This window comes from Euprymna scolopes, chromosome 40 (assembly GCF_053919585.1).
Source record: "Euprymna scolopes isolate OS-2025 chromosome 40, ASM5391958v1, whole genome shotgun sequence".
Lineage (NCBI taxonomy): Eukaryota > Metazoa > Mollusca > Cephalopoda > Sepiida > Sepiolidae > Euprymna > Euprymna scolopes.
This window is the reverse complement of record NC_136521.1, coordinates 2,468,170-2,493,272: the sequence shown is the minus strand read 5'-3', so window position 1 is coordinate 2,493,272 and position 25,103 is coordinate 2,468,170. Positions and strand designations below refer to the sequence as shown.

Genomic DNA, 25,103 nt, shown 5'->3' with positions numbered 1-25,103 from the left:
GAGAAATATTTGGAATCAAGTCTCTCCTTGCTGTTATTTCATATCATTTGAAACCATAGCAACAAGTTTTAATCTCCCCTTTATCAAGGCCAGAGGTTTTGGGGAAAATATCAGATATTTTGTAATTCATATGCAAAACTAGGAAAACAAATGACCATAATTGAAATATTAGTAAAGATGCAGTATTTTTCCATCCTCAAAAAATCTTTAAAATTACAACTATTATAGGTTTTCGAGGATGTTAAAAACGAAAAGAACACTTAAAATCCCAGGAAACGAGTAATTTCAATTATGTGAATAAATTATGGTTTTAAAAAGTGAGGGATCATTTTATTATATTAATTTAACATAAAATAGATATCCACTTTATAGCCAAGGTTGCTTTAAAATGGGTGTGCATTTTACGTTAAATTAATATAGAAGAGTGGTCCCCCACTTGTTTAAATAATAATGTGCAATCTTAAGGTCAAATGTCACATAGCGCAATGCACAATTAAGATCATTTGCTTCCCAACAAACTTTCATTTGTTAAATTCTTTTTTTTTTTTTTTTTTTTTTTTTTACAAGGTGATCAACACTTATCAAGGCCCGGAAGCCACTCAGGGATAAGGGTTATTGCATGTACAGTACGTTAGTGTGGGGGTTTAATAAAAATGTCTACTTAAGGGGGTGGTTCATCAGGAATTTGTTTACGTTGGACTTGAAGACATCCAGGTTGTAGTCAGGTGGGAAGCAAGCAGACAGTACAGAGTTCCACAGGCGTGCAGTTCTAAGAAAGAAGCTTTGTTCATGGGATCTACGTTTTGATTTACGCACAGATAAAGAGTGGGGAAAATTTTTGACAGTGGTATCAGCTAGACGGGTGTTTTTCGTAAAAGATTTGCGAGGGGGGACTAGAGATTGGAGCTCAGACGAGCATCTGCCATGGAATAGTCACCGACATTTCGAAATTATAAAATTTCGAACTTATAAAATTGTCACAAAAGTGGTATTTGGGATCCATCAGCTAAAATCCAAATATGATATCTTAATTTGTCCAGATTTTGTATATATTATAGAGTCGTGATTTCAAATGTAAAAAAATGTATTTGGGTGCCGTCAGCCAGAATCGAGACAAAAATTGGAGCATTCCAAGCTGGTGACGTTACCACTGCACCAACATGACACACATATGAACTTATTAACAATTAAAAATTAAAAATAAACTAAGATGAATGTACAAAATGTATTAGGATTTTTTCAATTTGACCCATTTTTGACCCCTTAAAAAACTATTTTTACTGGCTAAAGACCCATGAAAACGGTCCATAAAAAATCCAATTATTTATGGCACCTACCGCCGCTGTGTGACTTTTAGTTTAAGGAGAGATAGAGTTTGGAAATATAGAGACAGACAGACAGTTAGACAGATATATTTTCTTTTATATATTGGACTAGGGGGGGGGTACGGCTTTACCCCACCATAAAATATGCTTAAATCTGATATTTCATTTTGTCAAGATTTTGTATATATTATTATAGATAAACTTTATATATATATATATATATATATATATATATATATATATATATATATATATATATACATATATATATATATTATTTTGAAAATATAATTATCTACTGACACGTGTTTCGTTGTCTACAACTCATCAGAGAGGCTGAATCTAGCGAGATTCGAAATCGGGACCCCAAGGAAATGAGCCCGACCTCGTTATCTGTTGATCCATCTCGCCGACTGTTAGGACATATCGCGATTTATGTAGATGTTGTTTGTTTTTGTTTTTGCGATACGTTTTGAATGAATTCAATTATTTACAAACTCGCATTTGGGTAAACATTTCCAAACTCGTATTTAGGTAATAATGCACTTTCGTAAATAATTGAATTAATTAAAACGTATCGCAAAAACAAAAACAAGAACAAATAACATCTCTCTCTCTCTCTCTCTCTCTCTCTCTCTCTCTCTATATATATATATATATATATATATATATATATATATATATATACATATATATATACATACATATATATATATATATATATATAGTAATTTATAAAATATATATGGCGATTAAGCTACACTGAATATTCCGCCTTTCATCCACTCTAGGACTCTTCAGGCTTATGCGCGAATTCTGTGGTTGCTTATCTTTTTATATGCTCCTCTTCTATTGAGATAATCGCCATATATATTTTATAAATTACTAACTAGCTCTACCTACGTATTGAGCACTTTTGACGTAAATACTTAAAGTCTACACATAAATCTATACTTTCGTATATTAATTTTATGTGAGTAAATTAAGTAGTTATATACTTCAGAATAAAGTTATCTAACAATCAACTGGTATAGAAACCTGCGATTATAGGTCTTACAAAATATTATTGGCAGTAATATTATCTAAGGACTATCCCATCAAACCATTACAATTATTTGCTAATATTTTTTCCGCTGAAGAAATGGTAGACATCGAAATCTCATAGGATAAGGAGTTATAATATTCAAATGTATTCTTTGTCTTGCATAGAATAATAAAAATCTTCTATTGATTTGAAATTTAACCATTCCACGTCATAAACTTTTAAATTTATTGAATGACTAAAATTTTTTTTTATATATATATATATATATATATATATATATATATATACTAAACTACTCTTGACCCGTTTTGTCAGTATGTTATATTAGCTATGGAATTAATGTGTGAGCGTGACACTTGTGACGTAAAGAAAACAAATTTTTGTGACATAACAGAAATATTTCTATGAAAGTATATTAAAATGAAAAAAGAATATGGATAGATTTATACGAGTCGTTCTGTTTATAATTGTTTTTGTTTAAAAAAAAAACGTACAGCCATTGAATTATAATTGGTATGCCATACTCATAGGTAAATATGCACTGAACAGATACCATAATATTAAAGTTAAATTCAAATTTTTATATAGATTTTAATTTAAACGCAAAAAAACGCCCAAACAATTGAGACGTTGAAAACGTATACAGAAAAACAATAGGTTTTATTGTAGCGTTGATTATTTATTTGTAACGCAATTAAAACTAACATATTTTCGGTTATTATTTATGTTGATAGTGTAGAAGAAAATGTATGAATGTTTTTAAGAAATGTATTTGCAAAATGGAGAATAAATTAAAAAAAATGAAGGTGTGGATAAATAACCGTTGTAAAATGCTCTTATGGTTGTCAACGGGGAAAAGTAGATTTATTTGTAAGAAAATTGCGTTAAAATAACTCAAACGTAATACGGAAATGAACGAGGTAAAAAAGCAGAAAGTACTAACAATTGTTTATTTGGATAATTGAAATGCGAAAAAAAATATTGGAGCATTGAAAACGTACACAGTAAAACAATATGTTTTATTGTCGCGTTGATTATTTAGTATAATATATATCGTATATATGAAACAGGTCGATGATTATACGTATTATTTGTAATCACGTGTTGCGTTTGCTTCCCATACCTTGATGTTTTTTATTCACTAAATTTAACATATTCGCTTTTCTGAGGACGTCCATTTGTTCCAACGAAACCGGTCCAGCGATTTTGTGTTTATTTGTTTACGCTGTTATGGGTTTATGTTTATGTACGCATTCGTGACCGGAAGTCGTAAACCAAATGTTGGGATACAACACCCGTTACAAGGTCATTTGAGTTTTATAATTATATATGTGTGTGTGCGTGCGTGCGTGTGTGTGTGTGTATATCGATATATATATACGTGTATATATATATATATATATATATATATATATATATATATATATATACAGTAATATATGGATATATGAATATACTCTATTCTGGATCGCCAACGTCTCTCTACCAAATCCTATATGACAATAATTTTTCCCATTTGAATTAAAAGGAACATAATTAATTCGTACCTATGGTAAAAAATTTACCTCAAACAAGTTCAGATTACACCCAACAATAATAAAAAATAGATAAATAGAACAGTAATAACGCCAAAAATGAGATGTAATACAAATGTCCGTAAAAACAATTAAAAATAGAGTTATACTTACCACCTAGGAGAGTGCTAGAGTATGGGATGCATGCAAGGAAAAAGGGAAGGGTGAAGTAAAGCTATCACGCACAGACACACATGATATGATAACAAAAAAGAGGTAAAAATATACAAAATTTAAAACGTTGAATGAACTAAGTAAATGCTTATTATTGTAGTGTAATGTAGCAGTATAAACTTGTAATCAACCTACCATTCTACCAGGGATGAGCGGCTAACGAAGGTGTGGTAGGAGAAGTAGAGAGAGAGAGAGAGAGAGAGAGAGAGAGAGAGAGAGAGGGGCTGAGACAGCATAGCGTAGCCTAAGATAAACGCACAAATATGCAAACTTTTTTCTTCCTTTACGTATTGTATTTTTTGTATTTCTTTTGGTTTTTGATTTTTTAAAATGTTTTGGCAGCGCAGGATTTTTGAAATCGTATCTAAAAATAGTCGTATCTTAGGGCGCAAATATAAATACAGGGTATCGTTATATTAAAAAAAATCAGCATATCTAAAATCATAAATATAAATAGTGTGTATCGTTGTATTAAAATATCGTCGTATCTTAAGACATAGATATAAATACAGCGGTGTATTAGAAAAATCGTTGTATCTTGGGGCATGAATATAAATGCAGTGTATTGTAGTATTAAAAAAGATTCGCCGTATGTTAAGGCATAAATATGAATACAGTGTACCATCGCACTAAAACTCATCGTATCTCAGGGCATGAATATAAATACAGTGTATCGTTGTATTATAAAAACGTCGTACCTTAGGGCATAATTTTAAATACAGTGTATTTTTGTATTAAAAAAGCATAAATATAAATACAGTGTACCATTGCACTAAAAATCGCCGTATCTTAGGGAATAAATATAAATACAGTGTATCGTTGTATTAAAAAATAGTCGTATCTTAAATCATAAATATAAATACAGTGTATCGTTGTAATCATAAAAATCGTCGTATCTAAGGTATATATATATATATATATATATATATATATATATATATATATATATATATATATATATATAAATACAGTGTATCGGCGTGTTAATAAAAATCGTCGTATCTTAGATCATAAATATAAATACAGTGTGTCATTGTATTATAAAAATCGTTGTATCTTAGAGCATTAATATAAATACAGTGACTCGTATTAAAAAAATCGTATCTTAGTGCATTAGCATCTCTATATATTACTGTAAAATAATTTTCTTTGTTGGCCGTGTGTCTGTATATCTCTGCGTTCGTTTGTCTGTGAGTTCGTTCTCAAGGGACTCGAAAACAGCTGGGTTGTCTTTTTTATGAAATTTCATACGACGGGACCTTATGTATCTGGCAGTGTTTGTAAATAGATTTTGTATCGAAATGTTTTCAATATATTGATAATCAATAGTCAAAATTCGATGAAAGAAAGAACAGGCGATTTAGACTAAAGTTTACACTTTACAAAACTTAACACCACACGAAAGCAACCGGCCCTGACGGTATTCCAATCATAGTACTCAAAAAACTTCAATCAGAACTAGCACCTCTACTTGCAAAATTGTTTAAACGTTGTCTTAAGGGGAACTGCTTCCCCTCACCCTGGAAAATCTCATCAGTATGCTCTGTATTAAAGAATTCAGGTGATCGCTCATCCCTATCTCAGTACAGGCCAATAAGTCTCCTGTGCGTCATGAGTAAGTTGCTAGAATCTGTGTTAAATAGTGAAGTAATCAACCATCTCATCAAAAATAACCTTCTTAGTGACACACAATATGGTTTTCGTTCTGCTAGATCTACAGCAGATGCGCTTACAGTTATATCTCGTTGGATTAGCGCATCTCTCGACGGAGGCAATCTTTCTAGGCCTATTGCTCTTGACATATCAAAGGGCTTTGATAGGGTATGGCATAAAGGTTTACTTCACAAGATCTCCACCTATGGTATAGCTGGAAATGACTTCTCAATTATTAAATCATTTCTATCTGATAGGTTCATAAGAGTAGTAGTTGATGGGAAAAATCAGAAGCTCACAGTATTAATGCTGGAGTCCCTCAGGGGTCAATCCTGGGCCTAACTCTTTTCCTGATCTACATTCATGATCTTCCAAATCACATCCTTACATCATTCGTAAACATTTATGCTGATGACACTACAATCTATGGTAGCAAGTCTAAGACCGTAAACGACCAAGTTCTCTCCGATTCTCTCTCTTCTGATCTTGAGCCCGTGGTACAATGGGGAAAGAGTGGCTGGTTACTTTTAATGCATCTAAAACCAAGCTTCTATCTTTACATCATCAATGTTCTGATCCCCATCTGGCATCAATTGAAATAAATGTCTCTCGTCTTGGGGAGGCCTCATGCTTTGACAAGTTTCTGGGCTTGACCTTTACTCCTGATCTGAAATGGAACACGTACATCAAATCTGTTGCCAAGACCGCTGAGAAAATGGTGAGATCCTTCTATCGATCCAATAGATACCTCACTACTGATGAAATTCTCTATCTATATAAGAGCCAAGTACGCCCAACGATGGAGTACTGCTGCCACATCTGGGCAGGAGCTGCTAGAAAAGACGTGTTAGGACATTTAACCTAGATTTAAAACAGGTCAAAACACTAGATATCTACGCTAAACGGCACACACCAAGGAACGGGTAAACCGGAGGTCAAGTGGGAATTTGTCCTGTAGGTCCTGCTCATTGGCTGATTAGGAAGGGTGAGGTGGATACTAGAACGCTGATTGGCTAACTAAATACTAAATAGAAGATGCGTATATAAAAACGCGAGACAACCACAAAACTCTCGCATAAGTCTGAAGAATAATCGAGTGGATGAAACGCGGAATATTCTGTGCAGCTTAATCGCCATATATATTTTATAACTTACTATATATATATATATATATATATATATATATATATATATATATATATAAATATATGCATATATATATATATATATTTATATACACATATATATATATATATAACAGAAAGTGTGAAAGATTTTTAATTGTGAAATTATTTATCAAGTTTTCATAGAGGAAGACATAAAATCAAATTAATATGTATTATCCTTTCGGCAACGACATCCTTTATTCAATCAATATTTACAAATGAGACCATCGAGAAATAAAGTAAAATATTTCTGGATATCCTCTACTCGTCAGCATAAACGGGGGCAGCGGGGGTTGTAGTTAAAAGAAATTTAAATAAAAAAATTATTACAAATACAAACGATCTCTTTTAGATTACAAAAATATATCCTTATCAATGAAGGTTTGCATACCGAAAGGCCTCCATACGGATTTTTAAAAACAATATAGAACTACTCCCTCAGAAATGTTCAAAAACTATATTTACTTCAATAGGCTAATTAAAATTTGATGTCTTTCCCAATATAATTCAAAACCGATGGAAAGTTTTCCATGTGCCTACATACTCTATATACCAAATTTCAAGTTTGGTAGATTCAAAATTCGTTGAGTATATAGGTTGAGACTTGTCCTCACACACATTCTAACTTTATATATATATATATATATATATATATATATATATATATATATATATATATATATACATTCTAAAGAAGCTTTAAATAAAAAATGCAAAAATAAAATAAAGAATGCAGTTTAAATTCCCGGAAGGAAAAAAATATTAATTTTAACCTATCGCAGACTTAGCACGTACATAGTACGACTTCTAAAAAGTTTATAATGGCAAAAAAAATCATTTATATAAGGATAAAATAAAAAAGGTATTAACTAAAATTATTAAATCGAAATAGACTTAGCACTTGCATAAGCCGATTTCGGAAAAGTCATCAATTTTAAAACAGAATTTAACTACATAAGGATGAAAAGAGAAAACCTTAACTAAAATTTTTCAAATAGAAAACGGGAATCATCTGCTGCTTACTATGTAGCTCTTATATATATATATATATATATATATATATATATATATATATATATATATATATATATATACAGTTTAGTGGAGATGGTAATTGATAAAAACTGAAGAAAGTGTTCAATACTGTTGTAGAGCAAATATGCGTTTTATTTTTTATTACCGTATCTTTCTGTTAAGTTACATTATTGCTTCGGCTACACGGCCGTTTTTTGGCCGTCTGTAGCGTCCTCAGACTTTTACAGCCTGTAGCCGAAACAATAATGTAACTTAACAGAAAGATACGGTAATAAAATATAAAACATATATATATATATATATATATATATATATATATATATATATATATATATATACACACCCTTAAAACTGAATTCAGATACATATTAATAAAAAACACGGCCATTTTAACTGTCTCATATTGTGAGTTGCACCTCCCAATCTGTGAGGCATTATAAATCCACATTAATAAACCAACGATTAACTAGACTCAAAATGAAACGGAGGGCACGCTCAAGTGCTTTTTGAGTAATTAAGTGATTTTAAGCGATTTTAATCATCTTTCAATACTCTTTTCATTTCATCTCGCTATTTTCATTCTTAAATTTCATTTTTTAGTTTTTACTACTTGCCTGAGGATGACCAATGGAGGTCGAAAACCTTTGCGATTACGGGAAATTTCTTTTTTCACCCGAAAAAAAAAAAAAAATGTTCGGAAAATGGTCCGACAAAGAGAAAAGGAGGATTACAAGAAAAATAAGCAGGAGTTGTCTGTGCTATTTATGGAAACGTTGCCTTATAGAGGTATGGGATACTGTCAGGCGTAAGTAGTTTTCTAGCACGGTAGAGGGAGCCCACAGAAAAAAAAAATGCTGCCTAATTATACTAATATATATATATATATATATATATATATACATTTATATTTATATATATTTATATATAAATTCAGGTTTAAAATGCAAAAATAAGGAACTAAAGAATACAACGAGGTATTAAATTCAGGTTTGAGTTAAAATTAACTTTAAATTCAGGCTGTTTGTAGCGAGCAAACGTAACTGTTAACTCTCAAATAAATAATAATAATAATAATAATAATAATAATAATAATAATAATAATAACAACAATAACAACAACAACAATAATTAATAATAGCAAAAACAACAATAATAATAATAACAATAATAATAATAATAATAATAATAATATATATGTGCATATATATATGTGTGCATATATATATATGTGTATGTGTGTGTGTGCATACGTGTGTACGTGAGTGTTTGTGTGTATATATATTTCCTACCTCTGTGCGTTTAGGTCTAAAAGTGCAGATCGACATAAGTGCCGATAATAATACATTAAAATAATAGAAGATTATATTCTTTATCCGGTTTTTCAACCCAAAAACGTTACATTCTATTCACAATCGCTAACTTTTCTTTGATTCATGGCACAATTAAAAACAAAGCAATTGTTTAACCAATGAATGAACCGCCCATCGTAGAGTTTTCGAATTTGGTTGCGTTTAAATATCAAGGTTCCTTTCATTTGTACAGCAACTGTATGAAATGCGATAATTGCAAACCAGTTCTTTGACAATCGTGTTATTTGCACTGTTGTAGTACGTTTTTTTGTTCTATAAGAACCGTGTCTGTTGCCAACAAAGAAATTAGTTGGTGAATATCCTACGAATTTGACGTCGATAATTGACAAATGAGAACGAGTATTTGTATTTAGGCAAAAAGGTATAAATTCAGGTGTTCTTGCCTGTTCAGCCACAGACCAGCCAAAGTTGTCTTTGAGTTCGTTTTCTGTTAGTTGCTCGAGAAGTTCACCAACGAATCCAGCCATGCCTAACTACACCCTCCATTACTTCAATGGCCGCGGCCGTGCCGAGTGCATGCGTATGATGTTCCATATGGCCGGCGTCAAATACATGGACAAGAGATACGAATTCTCCGACTGGGATCGTTGCAGGAATGGTAAGGAATATTTTCAATTTCTTTTTTCTTTGGATTAATCTATAAGAATATATACATTAAAACATGCAGTGTCATAAAAAAAAATAAAAGTTAAGCAAGTATTAATCCAATCATTAGACGGATGGGTTACAATATGAACATAGATTCCTCGTCGTCGAAGAACTCTTGAAATCAATTCAACCACGTGCTCATCGTTTTCTATTTATTTACGACCCAGTTACGTCAGCGGGACCACTAGTATATATTGTATACGATATACTAATCAATAGGGAATGAACTCTATCATATCTCTATATATATTAATAGGATAGCGTGTGTGTTATTTATTTTGTGTGTCACGCTTACATCTGTCGTTTGGTTTGTACTTCCATTTCTTGTAATAAATAATTTTACCAAGAATTCTTCATAAGTTTTGAATTCGGATTCGGTTATAATGATGGCACTCTAGTAATCTATGTTTTTATAAATATTTTTTTTATCAAGAGGTCTTCATAAGTTTTAGTTTCGGTTTCGATTATAGCTACATGGACCTCAAGTATATATACGCATATATTTATCATAAGTTTTGGTTTCGGTCTTGATTCAAGCTGATACACCTAAGTTATATATATATATATATATATATATATATATATATATATATATATATGACTTCATTTAATCACATAAATTGATATACAGAGACATATTTTTATGTGTATATTACTCAGTATTTACTTTAATAGTGCTCAATACATAGGAAGAGCTAGGCGTAATCCTGATGAATTCTCACGAGAATGAAACGCGGAACATTCTGTGTAGCTTAATTTCCATATATATTTACATTACTTACTATATATCTATATATACATATAAATATATATATATAAATATGATTGTTGAGCTGGATTAAATCCGACGATATGAAATAAACTGGAGGTGGAAGGACCTGGATACTCAACGTTTCGCCCGATTTATGCGGGCTTCTTCAAGAGGGATGGTCATTGACGAGAGAGTCGGAGGATTGGGGCTATATATAATGATGGGGGAGAGCAGCGTGTTTTCCTTATGTAAATTAGATGTCATATATACATGTATATACATTTTATGAGAGAAGAACTAATTAGAGTAAACTAGTGTAGTGGATTACGTCTAAAAGATAAAATATCGTAGAGATTAAAAATTGTGTTTGGAAATATAGTTTTTTGTTAAGTTTTCTGTTGTGGGTAGAGTTGAAAGATATAATCCGTCGTTATATATATATATATAGGAAAACACGCTGCTCTCCCCCATCATTATATATAGCCCCAATCCTCCGACTCTCTCGTCAATGACCATCCCTCTTGAAGAAGCCCGCATAAATCGGGCGAAACGTTGAGTATCCAGGTCCTTCCACCTCCATTTTATTTCATATATAAATATCTATTGATATATATATATATATAAATATCTCTTGATATTGATATATATATATATATATATATTTAATTTTTAATTTTTCGTTTATATGTGTATATGTATTGTGTGCATGTATATATGTGCGTACTTATATGTATATGTATCTAAAACTGACGTGGCACCTTCTCATTAGCTATACCTCCTCCTCCTTCCGTTTCCTTTCCTCTTTTCTCCGTGTATGCCCATCACTTTCACTACACCGATGAAGACTGAAGGATCGGTCGAAAATATGTACTTGTAAAAAAAGTTCTTTAATTTTTTCCTAATATTATTTTGTATTCCTGCACGTCACCAATTGAAAACGAATAAAGAAAAGTTATAAGCTTTTATACTTTTCGTATTCTTTTTTATACATTTCCATTCATATATATACACACACACACTTACACACACATACACAGACATACACACACACACACACACATATATATATATATATATATATATATATATATATTGAAATCGTAACTTTATAATATATAAAATCGATAGAACATTAACTATTATAATAATATATATTAAATCTGCAAGAATTAAAATATCATATTTAGGAGTACTTTACGACCGGGCTACGCCGGGTTACCCTGCTAACTTATATAAATACTTTCGCAGCTTAACAAAACAGCTGCAACCATAGCAGAGCGTCTCCATTTACGCTGACCATCTACAGAATGCCAACAACAATATATTACATATGAATGTAGTCCACTGTGGAATTTCCACAGGTCCCGCTAGTTGATTACAAATACGAAATCTGCATGAGTTTAAATATCATATTAAAGCGTATATATATATATATATATATATATATATATATATATATATATATATATATATATATATATATATATATAACAATGTTGTGCCTTTATTTGAAGAAGTCTCTACCAAAATATTCTGTCGATTTTTGGTTTACCTGAAACTTTATATACAGAGGATCTTGACCTATGGAATAACTCAGTTCTGTCTTTTTCATGTAAAAATTGCTTATAAGGAGTAAAAAAAAAAAATTCGAACTTGACAAGGGTAAGTCGACTGAAAAGGTCCTTGTGCGCATACGCAAATGTACATTTATATATTGAACTCGTTTCATTTTTTACTATTTTATAATTATCTGACGATAGCTCAAACGGAAACAACTGTGTCTGGGGCGCTAAATTTTTTGGTTTCGATTCTTGTTGATGGCACCCATTTCAATATTTAAACATTTCACACCTTTACCATATATTAATATTACTAATATTAATATATATAAGCTCCTAACCATTAGGCTAATTGCGGCTGCTGTGCGAGTTGTGAATTAACGATGTTTTGACATCCTCCGAAATACCTAAGCTCGATTTGTTTACACAAAGAGCATCGCTTATATGCTAATGGTAATTTGTGTATCACTGCTCAATATGCTCAACTTAAGCTGAGGAGCATTATAGTCATCCACATACAGTACTGTTTCGCTGTTTCACAGCTCATCATATACATATGTGTGTGTATGTATGTATATACATACATATATGTATACACACACAAATATATATATTTATATACATACATACACATATATATATTTATGTACGTATGTATTAAGTATGTGTGGGCCACAAAACAGTCTTGTGTTGCCAGATCTAACCTGTGTTAACTGCGGGCGGACTTGCAAAACTGCAGGCGGTTTGAAGCGGCATTTGATTATACATAGAAGTGACCATCAAGAACGTGCTGCTAGTGGCGCACATGTCTGCACAATGTGTGTCAAAGAATACAAGAGTTTGGAAGGGCTTAAAAGCAACCTTCGTGCGGCCCATTACTGATTTGTTTTTGTGTTTTTAAAAAAAATTTATTTTCTTTTTTATTTTTTTTATTTATTCATTTATTCTTATGTGCGATATCAAGTAATGGCCATGTTCGAAAACGAATTTGCCGCCATAATGTATGTGTGAATATATATTAGTGTCGGCCCAATTAATCGGAATCAGGATCGGGAATCAAGAAAAATCGGAATTTTTGGTGTATCTGAATCGATATCAGAATCAGAAAAAATTGTACCTAGTTTCCAAGGCCCAAAACATTTCCTTTAAATATCTTTTTTTTTATTTGATTTTGTTTTAAGCAAAATTTAAATAATAAAATAATAAATACGTATTTATCTTAACCTACGAGTAAAACTAAAAGTAACAGATCATCTCCACAAGTGTATTTTTACGTTTGAGAAAATATTTGCATATGTTTGCATGGTCATCAGGGTATAATAACAACTTTATAGTTAAATATATATATAAATTTATAAGTTATACGAATCGTAAATTGCATCGTAACCAGGAATTTAGTACGAAATCGGTAATTGTATTGGAATCGGTAAAATTTTTTAATCGTCCCATCACTAATATATATGTATTAGGGATGGGACGATTGTATATATATATATATATATATATATATATATAGTAATTTATAAAATATACATGGCGATTAAGCTACACGATTAGCTTAATCGACATATATATTTTATTAATTACTAACAAGCTCTACCTACGTATTGAGCACTTTTGAAGTAAATATTTAAAGTTTGCGCATAAATTTATACTTTTGTATATTAATTTTATGTGAGTAAATGAAGTAGTTATATATATATATATATATATATATATATATATATATATATATATTTGTCTCGGCAGCCGTGTTAAACGCATATCTTATTTTTCTTTTATTAATATTATTGGAATTTTCCTCCTTTTCCTTGTACATATTTGTGAATTATTCCACAGATTTCGGACTTTTGGATTATTTTGGACAATCTTCCAATTACGCGATTTACTTGGATTTTACTTGTGCTAATGGAAATTTAATTAACTTTCTTGGATTTACATTTTTGGATTTTACCGTCATCGGATATTTTGCCTTTCACCAGACTATCCATTGACGTGAAATCACATTTTTCTTCATCATATTCCCTCTGCTTCACTTTTTGTTATCAAGTAAGATCTTTGACTTACGTGAAGTTTCATTAAATACTTTCGTATGCAAAATCCGATCCCGCATTTTGCTAACTCCTACCCTCTGATGAAAAGAAAAGTATTTCTTCGAACCTCCGCGGATTAATACTATCCACTTATTAAGTGTTCCATATTCAGATTAAATATGTTTTTAACTCTTTTTCAAAGTGTTTTTTAACATGTTTTATTAACTATTTACTCTTATATATATATATATATATATATATATATATATATATATATGTATATATATATATATATATATATACATTATTTTATCTATAATATATTTTCTTTCAGATTTCCCTTGCAATTACCTCCCCTGTCTGGAGATGGACGGTGGTATGAGGATGCCCGAGACCATGGCCATCTGCAGATACTTGTCCAGAGAATTCGGTAAGTATAAATAAAAGAAAATCACTTTTTAACAACTCTATTAAATACAAAGAATGATTATCGCATTGAACCAAACCTCTTGAATGCGATTACACTGAAATACGAATGAGGTCTGCTACGACCTCTCGTCGATTAGACCCTTTGTTGATAGCGGGGTATCAAATTATCGATGACTAAATATGGACAGGGTTATATAACTTTTACGATGAACAACGTTTTGCTTGGCTTGGACTGAAATGATAACGTGGACATATCGACATGGTATTATGAGGAGATATCAAATACTTGTTCATTAGATGGAATCAAACGACGAGAGGAGACAATGTTCTATTGATAAAGAGTTACATTTTCTTTGGTGAAGAAGATGAGGAATATATATAACAACAAAAGTTTATATAATAGACAGAATTTGTTTACATTGAAGAGTTCGATAAAATTTTAATATGACAGTAACAGCTGTGAAAATTCACATACCTGTTTCCTTGATTGATGGCACCACATAAAGTTACAATTTTTTAAACATAACCAAACTTAAATTATAGTTTCATAGTAATAAACTTAACCTTGACTAAACCCTCTCAAAATAAGCTGAATATCCAATGTATTGATATAACATTGAACCGACTCCCTTGCACTTGATTACGAATGCAATACAAGATGCTTTAAATAAGTTTCCAGACATTTTACTTATACACACTTTTATTGATTAAAATAAATACTTATTAGATACGTTTGAAGCCAAAACAACGCATTATTACAAAATAAACAGATATTTATTTTGTTTGAAATTCTTGCCATGTTTTTGTTGGATCATAGAATCAGTAGAAGTCCGTTTTTTTGTTTTTGAGGTAGTCTTTTCAAATATCGGAACGATGCGTTGATCACGCGGAATTCACGTTTGGAGTTGTGTTCCTTGAATAGAAGCGCTGGTTGAGTTTGAATAAAATTAAAAGGTATTAGATATGTTTGAAGCCAAAACAACGTATTATTGCAAAATAAACAGGTATTTATTTTGTTTGAACACAAGCGCAAGCACTGTTATTGATATTACACACATGAAACTCTAGTCTTCTTTGAATAATTTCCTCCGATTGTAATCCACTTTGGTTATCATTCAAACAACTTCTAGAAGTCGTCTTGTGTTGGCGTGTCAATGATTCTCGTCACAGCCTCTTTAATCTCCTCAATTGTCTCATCACGACAAGTTCTAGGGTTTTCCTTAAGCTTAGGGAATTATCAAAAGTCACAGTGAGCAAGGTTTGGACTATACGAATAGTGATGACCTCTTTTGATGCCAATTTTGGTTAAATAGTATGTGATGTTCTGTAAATGCCGTTGGATTAAACTTCGCGTAAATCTTCCGCATTTTCAATTCCTCGCGAATAATTCTATGTTAAGTTCCCACACTGACATCAAACTGTGCACTTATTGTCTCTATAGACACACGATGGTCTTTATCCATGAAATTACTTATTTGGCCAATCATCTATGTAGTTACGTCTTCCTTACTTCTCCCACACCTCCTATCATCCCTCACAGACTCCCAGCCTTCCAGAAATCTCTTACGCCACACAGAAACTATTCAAGATAGGCCAAAAGTAGTCTGAAGCATTCCATACATATATATTACATTTTTTTAAAAAATTTAACACCAAATTTTATTGAATATCGTTCTTTTAAAGGGCCATCGTGTCCAAATTGCTTTTTTGAAACTCAGCAAATGTGACAATCAGTCTTCAGTAGGGTGTATTCCAATTTTTTATATTTTTATTTTTATTCCTATTTACTTTATCTTTTAGTTCCTGCCACGTTACAAATTGACAAATATTTAATTTTGTTAAATCCATTATCAAGTTACTTGATATAGTTGCAGGTTTTAAAGCAACATTAAAAATTACAACATTTCTATATTTTTCAGGCTTCTACCCTAAGAGCAGCATGGACATGATGAGGTGTGACTACATCTGCGATTGCTTCTATGAGATCATGCACGATTACATGAGGTACTATCACTGGAAGAACGGACGCTTCAGGGTGAGTCAGCTATTCTTCTGATTTGTTAATATGAATTTATTAGATTGTTAATATCAACCTTCATATCTATATTGCAATTGTTTCTTTCTGTTTGCTGCTCAAAGTTATACAAACGGAATGCCTTTCTACAAGTCATCCTTCCTCTCTCTCTTTCTCTCTCTCTTTCTCTGTATATATATATACACGTTGCGTTTTATTTTTTATTACCGTATCTTTCTGTTAAGTTACATTATTGTTTCAGTTACCCGGCCGTTTTTTTTGGGGCCGTCTGTAGCTTCCTCAGGATGAAGCTACACACCGCCCCAAAAGCGGCCGGGTAGCTGAAACAATAATGTAACTTAACAGAAAGATACGGTAATAAAAAAAACCCGCATATTTGCTCTACAACAGTATTGAGCACTTTCTTCAGTTTTTATTAATTACCATTTCCACTATATATATATATATATATATATATATATATATATATATATATATATATATATATATATATATATTACAATAGAAAAATCCGAGCATGAAAAGTAATATGGTTAAGCTTTAACATGGAAAAATAAAGAACTATTTGTTAAAACAGGAAAAGAAAATGGCAAGATATTCTAGTAAAAAATGTAATAAATTTATAACTTAAAATTTTGCAGCATTAAGAATTGATTATATAATGTTATAAATTGTATTTAAAAAAACATTCTTAATGCTGCAATATTTTAAATTATAAATTTATTATATTTTTTACTAGAATATTTTATCCCTTTCATTTCCCATTTTAAGAACTAGTCCTTTACTTTTCAATGTTTAAGCTTAACCATATTACTGTCCATGCTCGCATTTTCTATTGTAATCCATGCTTCCAGTAAATTCACTTTTTTATTCATGCTTCCAGTATTTTATTATTTGCTTTCAGCACTTTATTATTTTTATTGATTAATTTCAGTCTAATTTTTTTGCCCCCATAAACATAAACACATATGTGATAACAATGTCCGGCACTCGTCTGCTTTCAATAAAATTCCCTACAATTGTTCTCATTCATTCTCTCTGTTTCACTTTTTACTTCTCTTTTTGCAAGAGCGGTGAATTAGTAGTAACAGTACTCGCTGAAGCGACGTGGTTGCTATGGAACCAGTCATATAAAACGTCAATCACCTCCTTACATTTTTTTTACGATTTTGAACACCAGTAAATTCATCATAACTTTTGTTTTACTGAAGGAAAATTAAAAAGAAAATTGTTCTCAATATAGCTGAGAAGTTGATCTATAAACTGTAATAATTGTTTGAAATTTGGTCGAAAAATGAGTGAGCAGTAAAGCTTTAAATCAGTTGTAAATGACTAAAACTGTAACTTATCCATATATTCAAACACGGAAGTGTTTTAATGATACGTTGACGTGTGTGTTTTTTTTGTGTGTCACCCGGACATCCTTTTTTTTTCTTCCGTGTGACTGTCGTTTAATTGTTATGACCTTCACATTTCTTGTAATTTTACCAAGAATTCTTCATAAGTTTGGATTTCGGTTTAGATTACAGCTGAATGAACTAAAGTTATCTATCATATAAATCTCATCTGTCTGTTTAAATGTACGGATGTATGTTTGTATGCCTAACTATAACTTTCAGCACTGACGACGGATGTTCACGAGATCGGTAACCTTCTGAAGCTTGACTCTTCGGATGACAAATATCGAATAATTGTCCAAAAATTATCAACAAAAGCCTTAATTTAAACGTTTGCCACTTCTGGTTTGGCGATGAACGCAACGGCAAAGTCGTAACGTTTGTTTTCTTCACCTCTTTTCCTCCTTCTCAGTACGGGTTCGAACCTGCTTGCCTACTACCACTTTTTTTTTTGCTCAATACGCACCCTCGACCACCCGGGATAGTATATATATATATATATATATATATATATATATATATATATATATATATATTTCTTCATAAGTTGTGATTTCGGTTTCAGTTCAAGCTTATGCACCCAAGTCATATGAATATATGTCTTTTTATTTTTTAAAATCAAAACTTTATGATAAATAATGATCAATAGAAAATTGACTCTACAATAATACACACGAAATCTGCGAGAATTAAAATATCATATATATATATATATATATATATATTTTTTTACACAGTGATCACCACTTATCAAGGCCCGGAAGCCACTCAGGGATAAGGGTTATTGCAAGTACATCACGTTAGTGAGGAGATTTTATGAAGTGTTTAATTAGGGGGGGGCGGTTCATTAGGAATTTGTTAACATTAGACTTGAACACATCCAAGTTGCAGTCCGGAGGGAAGCAGACAGACGGAACAGAGTTCCACAGGCGTGCAGTTCTAAGAAAGCAGCTTTGCTCATGAAATTCGCGTTTTGATTTAGGCACAGATATAGAGTGGGGGAAATTTTTCACAGTGGATTCAGCTAGACGGGTGTTTTTCGTGAAAGTTTGGCGAGGGGGGACCAGGGATTGGAGTTCAGACGAGCACCTGCCATGAAAATAACGATAAAACAAGGATAGGCTCGCAACGTCTCTTCTGTGGGAGAGGGGTTGCAGGGTAGAGAAAAGGGCATGCCCCACTAAGCCACGAAGTCTATTTTGTACTCTGTCAAGGCATGATAGGCTGTTTTTTGCAGCTCCTGCCCAGATATGGCAACAGTATTCCATCCTTGGCCGTACTTGGCTTTTATATAGATAGAGAATTGCATCAGTAGTGAGATATCTTCTGGAGCGGTAGAAGGATCCCACCTTCTTTCCTGCGACCTTGGCAACAGACTTGATGTACGTGTTCCATTTCAGAGCAGGAGTAAAGGTCAAACCCAGAAGCTTGTCAAAACACGGGGCCTCACCCAGACGAGAGCCATCCATCACAATTGATGCCAGCTGGGGATCAGAGCGTTGATGATGTAAGGATAGGAGTTTGGTTTTAGATGCATTAAAGGTAACTAGCCACATCTTCCCCCACTGAACCATGCGCTCGAGATCAGAGGAGAGAGAATCCGAGAGAACTTCGTCATTTACAGCCTTTGATGTGTTGCCGTAGATGGTCGTGTCATCAGCATAGATGTCAACGAATGATTTAAGTATGTGTTTAGGGAGGTCATTGATGTAGATCAGGAAGAGAGTTGGGCCCAGGATTGAGCGTATTTTACAACTAGACTACGCCGGGCATCCCTGCTAGCTTAGATAAATACTTTTGCAGTTTTAACAAAAGAGCTACAACAAAATCGGAGAGTCTCGATTCACGCTGAACATCCACATAAACCTTTTACATATTAAAGAGTTCGGGAATTCCCACAGGTTCCACTAGTATTTAATTAAACATGTCGCTTCAACGTTATTATCAAAAAATGTATTTTTTAAAATATATCAGTATAATTGTAATATAAATTACTAAGAGTATCCGAAGAAATTCCACGGAATGAAAAATATACTTAATCAACAAGTATGTATTCATTAAGTAAATATTTTCCTAGATATGACAAAAATAGTTTTGGGGGATGAATACGTAACTAGAGCTAGGTAGTAAGTTTTAAAATGTATATGCCAATTAAGCTACAAAGAATATTCCGCGCTTCATCTTCGTGAGTATTCGTTTGGCTATTGCACTGAATTGATGTTTCTTCGTGTTTATATATATATATATATATATATATATATATATATATATATATATATATATATATATATATATCCCAGGGTACTGAGTCTGCTAGTCAGACAATAAGATTCTTAGTTATTCACACACTAATTTATCATAGCCAATGAGCATATTGTTTAAGCGTAAAAATGAAAAATGCTCGCTAAAAAACAACGAAACAGGTGCTTGCGCGCATTGGCAACAACAAATAACCGCCTGACTAGCAAACCCAATGCCGCGGGGATATATACAAACACGAAACAACATCAGTTCCATGCATTAGGCTGAAGAATGCTCATGAGGATACAATGCAAAAGATTCTGTGTAGCTAGATTGCCATATATATTTTAAAAACTTACAATATTTGTATATCTATATATAAAAGTGAAAATGTGTGTGTGTGTGTGTGTACATTTCCCCACCAAATAACTCTGTCAATTTTCAGTCGACAGAATCGAGATTTGACATGAGTAGTATTGAGATTTGAGAAAATCTTTTTACTCGGTTTTCGGTCAGAAATTTGTATTCACACGTAGGGCTGAACGACTAGTTCACACACACACAGACACACACGCACGTGCGCACACACACACCCACACACACATATATATATGTATAGAAGGTGTTTATTTAAAATTGCACTTATTTTGAAATAAAAAAAACAGGATTAAATAAAATGCAGAACAACTACTGAATGCTGATGTCATATTCAAAAAATCAGGTAAATTAATCAAGTAGTGTTTTGTTTTTAATTAATAAAATCAAATCTCATGACGAAACTGATGGAAAAGAAGCCAGTCCCCATATTTGATTGAATTCAAGGGCGGACACATAAAATCTGACTTTTTCTTTTTTTTAATAGAATGTCGAAAACACATCTTAAACGATATAATAAAAATAAATAAATTATAATTTCATAATATAACAAAAAATCGTGAAAGGTAAAAAAAATAAAATATACAAAACAAAACATTTTTAGAAGGTCAGTTTTTAAAATTATATAGCACTAGTGACAAAAATTATAAAACATCAATGGTTGCTAAATACGTAATCGTAAAAAATAGTTTTTTTTTAAATAAAGAGTACTCAATCCATTTATATGTTTTTAAAAGTTCAAACTTTTTTCTATGACAAGTAAGTGCACCAGAAAGTCCTTGTCTTTACTCTTGATTTCCTAAACAGGTGCTATTCTAAATAAACAGGGAACAATATTATTTCGAAAATTGTAGTGCAATAGTTTATTTTTCACTTATTAATATTTTTTTTATTATATCGTTTAAGATATGTTTTCGACATTCACTAGACGATTTGAAAATCACCCCTTCTCAGGTACATGCTATTATGAAAAACCTAGACACCTCAAAAGCATGCGGACAAGATCTCATCCTGGCTGTGCTATTAAAAAATGCTCTGTCGAGGTTGCTCCAGTCCTCTTCAAACTTTACAATAAATGCCTTAACGAATCTTGCTTTCCCGACTGCTGGAAAACCGCCTCTGTGGTACCAGTCTTCAAGAATTCTGGTGAAAGAACTGACTCACTAAATTGTCGCCCCATTAGCCTCCTCCCACTTTTTGCCAAAATATTTGGGTCCTTAGTTAATCAAGCCCTAGTCCAGCACCTAACAGCTGCTAAACTCCTGACTGACAAACAATATGGATTCAGGCAAACCCGTTCAACAGCAGATACCTTAACGGTAGATTCTGAACGTATATACCGTTCATTGGACAAAACAGGGGAGGGTAGAGCGGTAGCCCTTGATATATCTAAGGCCTTTGACAGACTAAGCTTGTTTCCTTCAATAACTACAAGAAACATTCTCTACCACCAATAGCAATGGCCATGAAAACATTGCCTGAATGTACTTCTTTTAAACTCCTCGGCCTAACGTTTACAGAGAATACGAACTGGAATAGATACATTGAGAGCATTGCCAAGGCTGCTGCAAGGAAGGTTTGCTCCCTCTACCGTGCTAGAAAACTATTTACGCCTGCCAGTATCCTATACCTCTATAAGGCAACCATTCGCCCATGTATGGAGTACTGTTGTCACATCTGGGCTGGTGCATCTGCTGCTTGTCTCTCGCTCCTGGACAGGGTTCAAAAGAGAGTCGCCAACCTGATAGGTCCTGAACTGTCATCTAGGCTTCAACCTCTGTCCCATCGACGAGATGTTGCATCCCTCTACCTGTTCTACAAATACTTTAATGGTGAATGTTCTGACGAACTGCAAACACTTGTACCTCCCCGACGTAACTACCCTGACAAGTCTTATCCCATTACAGTAGAGATCCCTAGGTGCAAGAAAGCCTTTTACGCCAATAGTTTCTTCCCCAGAACTGCGGGTCTTTGGAACTCCCTTCCGGGATTCTGCTTTCCCAACTGTACTGATATGCAGAAGTTCAAGTGTAATGTTAACACACATCTTTCTACTCATCTCCCTTCATAATGACCCCGCTAATTAAGTCCCTGATAGTAGCCCCCCTGCTTCAAAGGGGCACTGTGCCTTGTTTGGGGTGAAAATTGAATTAAAAAAAAAAATTATTGTATTTATGAAACGAAGTATTTAAGAATCGATGTTTTAATATTTACTATTTATTTTCCAGTACAACTGGTCTGAGAATGGCATGATGAACTCCAACATGGGATCCAGTAATATGATGGGTTCGAACATGGGATCCAGTGGAATGATGAGCTCCAATATGCAATCCAGTGGAATGATGAGCTCTAACATGCAATCCAGTGGAATGATGAGCTCTAACATGCAATCCAGTGGAATGATGGGTTCCAACATGCAATCCAGTGGAATGATGGGCTCCAACAATATGAACTGCAATTATGACGTAAGTGTGACTAACGAACACATCATTTATATAAGCAATGTATGTAACTATATAGAAGTTAAATATATTTATATGTTTGTAATAAGATAGATCAATGATTATGTACTTTATAACTTGAATTACTAGGGTTAAGGAGTTAAAATTAGGGATATATTTAGTTTACATATAGGTGTATGCGAGTTGGGTAAAATGTAACTCAACCATCTTGAGAAAGTTTAGACATTTTCAATTTTCGTGAAACTTTAACGCAATTATATATATATATATACATATATATATATATACTTAATCAACAAGTAAAAAAAAAACTATAAAGAAATAGGTGCTTATTTTTTCACATATTAGTGCAATTATTCACAAACTAATTTATCGTAACAAAAAATACACACTCTGTTTTGGTATATATCACAAATTTTAATTTAGTATTTATTAAAATTCTGTTCTTGTATATATTACAAAGTTTGATTTTGTAGGTATTATTATTCTCATTATGTATATACTACAAATTTTGATTTGGTATATATAACAAATTCTGTTTTGGTTTATACTACAAATTTTGATTTTGGCATATATCACAATTTTGATTTGGTATATATTACAAATTTGGATTTGGTATATATTAAAATTTGGATTTGGTATATATTAAAATTTGGATTTGGGATATATAACGATTTCTGACTTTGCATATATTACAAATTCCGATTTGGTATATATTATAAATTTTGATTTGTATATATTACAAATTTGGATTTGTATATATTACAAATTTGGATTTGGTATATATTAAAATTTGGATTTGGGATATATAACGATTTCTGACTTTGCATATATTACAAATTCCGATTTGGTATATATTATAAATTTTGATTTCGTATGTATTACAAATTCTGATTTTGGTATATATTACAAATTCTGATTTGGTACATATTCCAAATTCGGATTTGGTACATATTCCAAATTCGGATTTTATATATATTACAGATTCTGATTTTGTATATTCTTCTCAAACTTATACATGAACTTCGGATTCATCGAGTTTATTTACTTACGATGAGACGTTTTATTTCTTTAATTTTTCAGAACTACATGTACTGGAGATACATGAACACCTTCAACAGGATCATGCCTTTCATGGAGAGGACTCTGTGCATGCGCAATGGTGGAAACCAATGGTTTATGGGAGATCAGGTACGTTATAATATAAATTTAATATATAAAGGGTTATATGTCTGTCTGTCAGTCGGTCTGCAGTCTGTCTGTACGTCTGTATCTATGTTTTCAAACTTCATCTCTTCCAAACCCAAAAGTCGCAGAGCAGCGCTAGTGTCCTTAAATGATTGATTTTTGCTTAAATAAATGCATACAGCACTTAGTTTTCCTAAATGCTCAGCCATTTTAAACTGATTAACTATGCTGTTACTTAACTGCGGTGTTTAATGAGAACCTGTCTGCCAACATGATTTTTCTTTTCATACAAATCTGCTATATTTACTTTTAATTTCTTTCTATTCCAGATGATGTGGTGTGACATGATGTTCTACTGCTGCATGGAGAACATGTATATGCAGAACAAGTCCATGTTCAGCAACTATCCAAGAATGATGGCCCTCTACAACCGTTTCGCTAGCCATCCCAAGATCTGCAGCTACCTTAAGAGTCGTTGCATGACCGACTGGTAAAAGCGGGAAGTGGTTCGAACAAAAAGGTGTTTCTAGTGTTGCCCTTTTAAATCTTTAAAAGAAAAATACGAAATCTTTATTTTTATCCGAGATCATAATATCTTGATAAAGAAAAGAAAAAAAATGTAAAAAATATCGAATAAATAAAA

At 32.2% G+C, this 25,103-nt stretch overlaps 1 protein-coding gene across 1 annotated transcript; it reads left to right on the top strand.

Annotated features, from left to right (window-relative positions):
- The first annotated feature begins 9,807 nt into the window (after positions 1–9,807).
- Positions 9,808–24,954, top strand: LOC145265284 (S-crystallin SL20-1-like). The gene is made up of 6 exons (XM_080121063.1): positions 9,808–9,940; positions 14,668–14,763; positions 16,682–16,797; positions 23,039–23,275; positions 24,356–24,463; positions 24,790–24,954. Exons 1-6 carry the CDS (start codon positions 9,808–9,810, stop codon positions 24,952–24,954), a joined length of 855 nt encoding a protein of 284 aa, XP_079977189.1.
- The last annotated feature ends 149 nt before the right edge of the window (positions 24,955–25,103 follow it).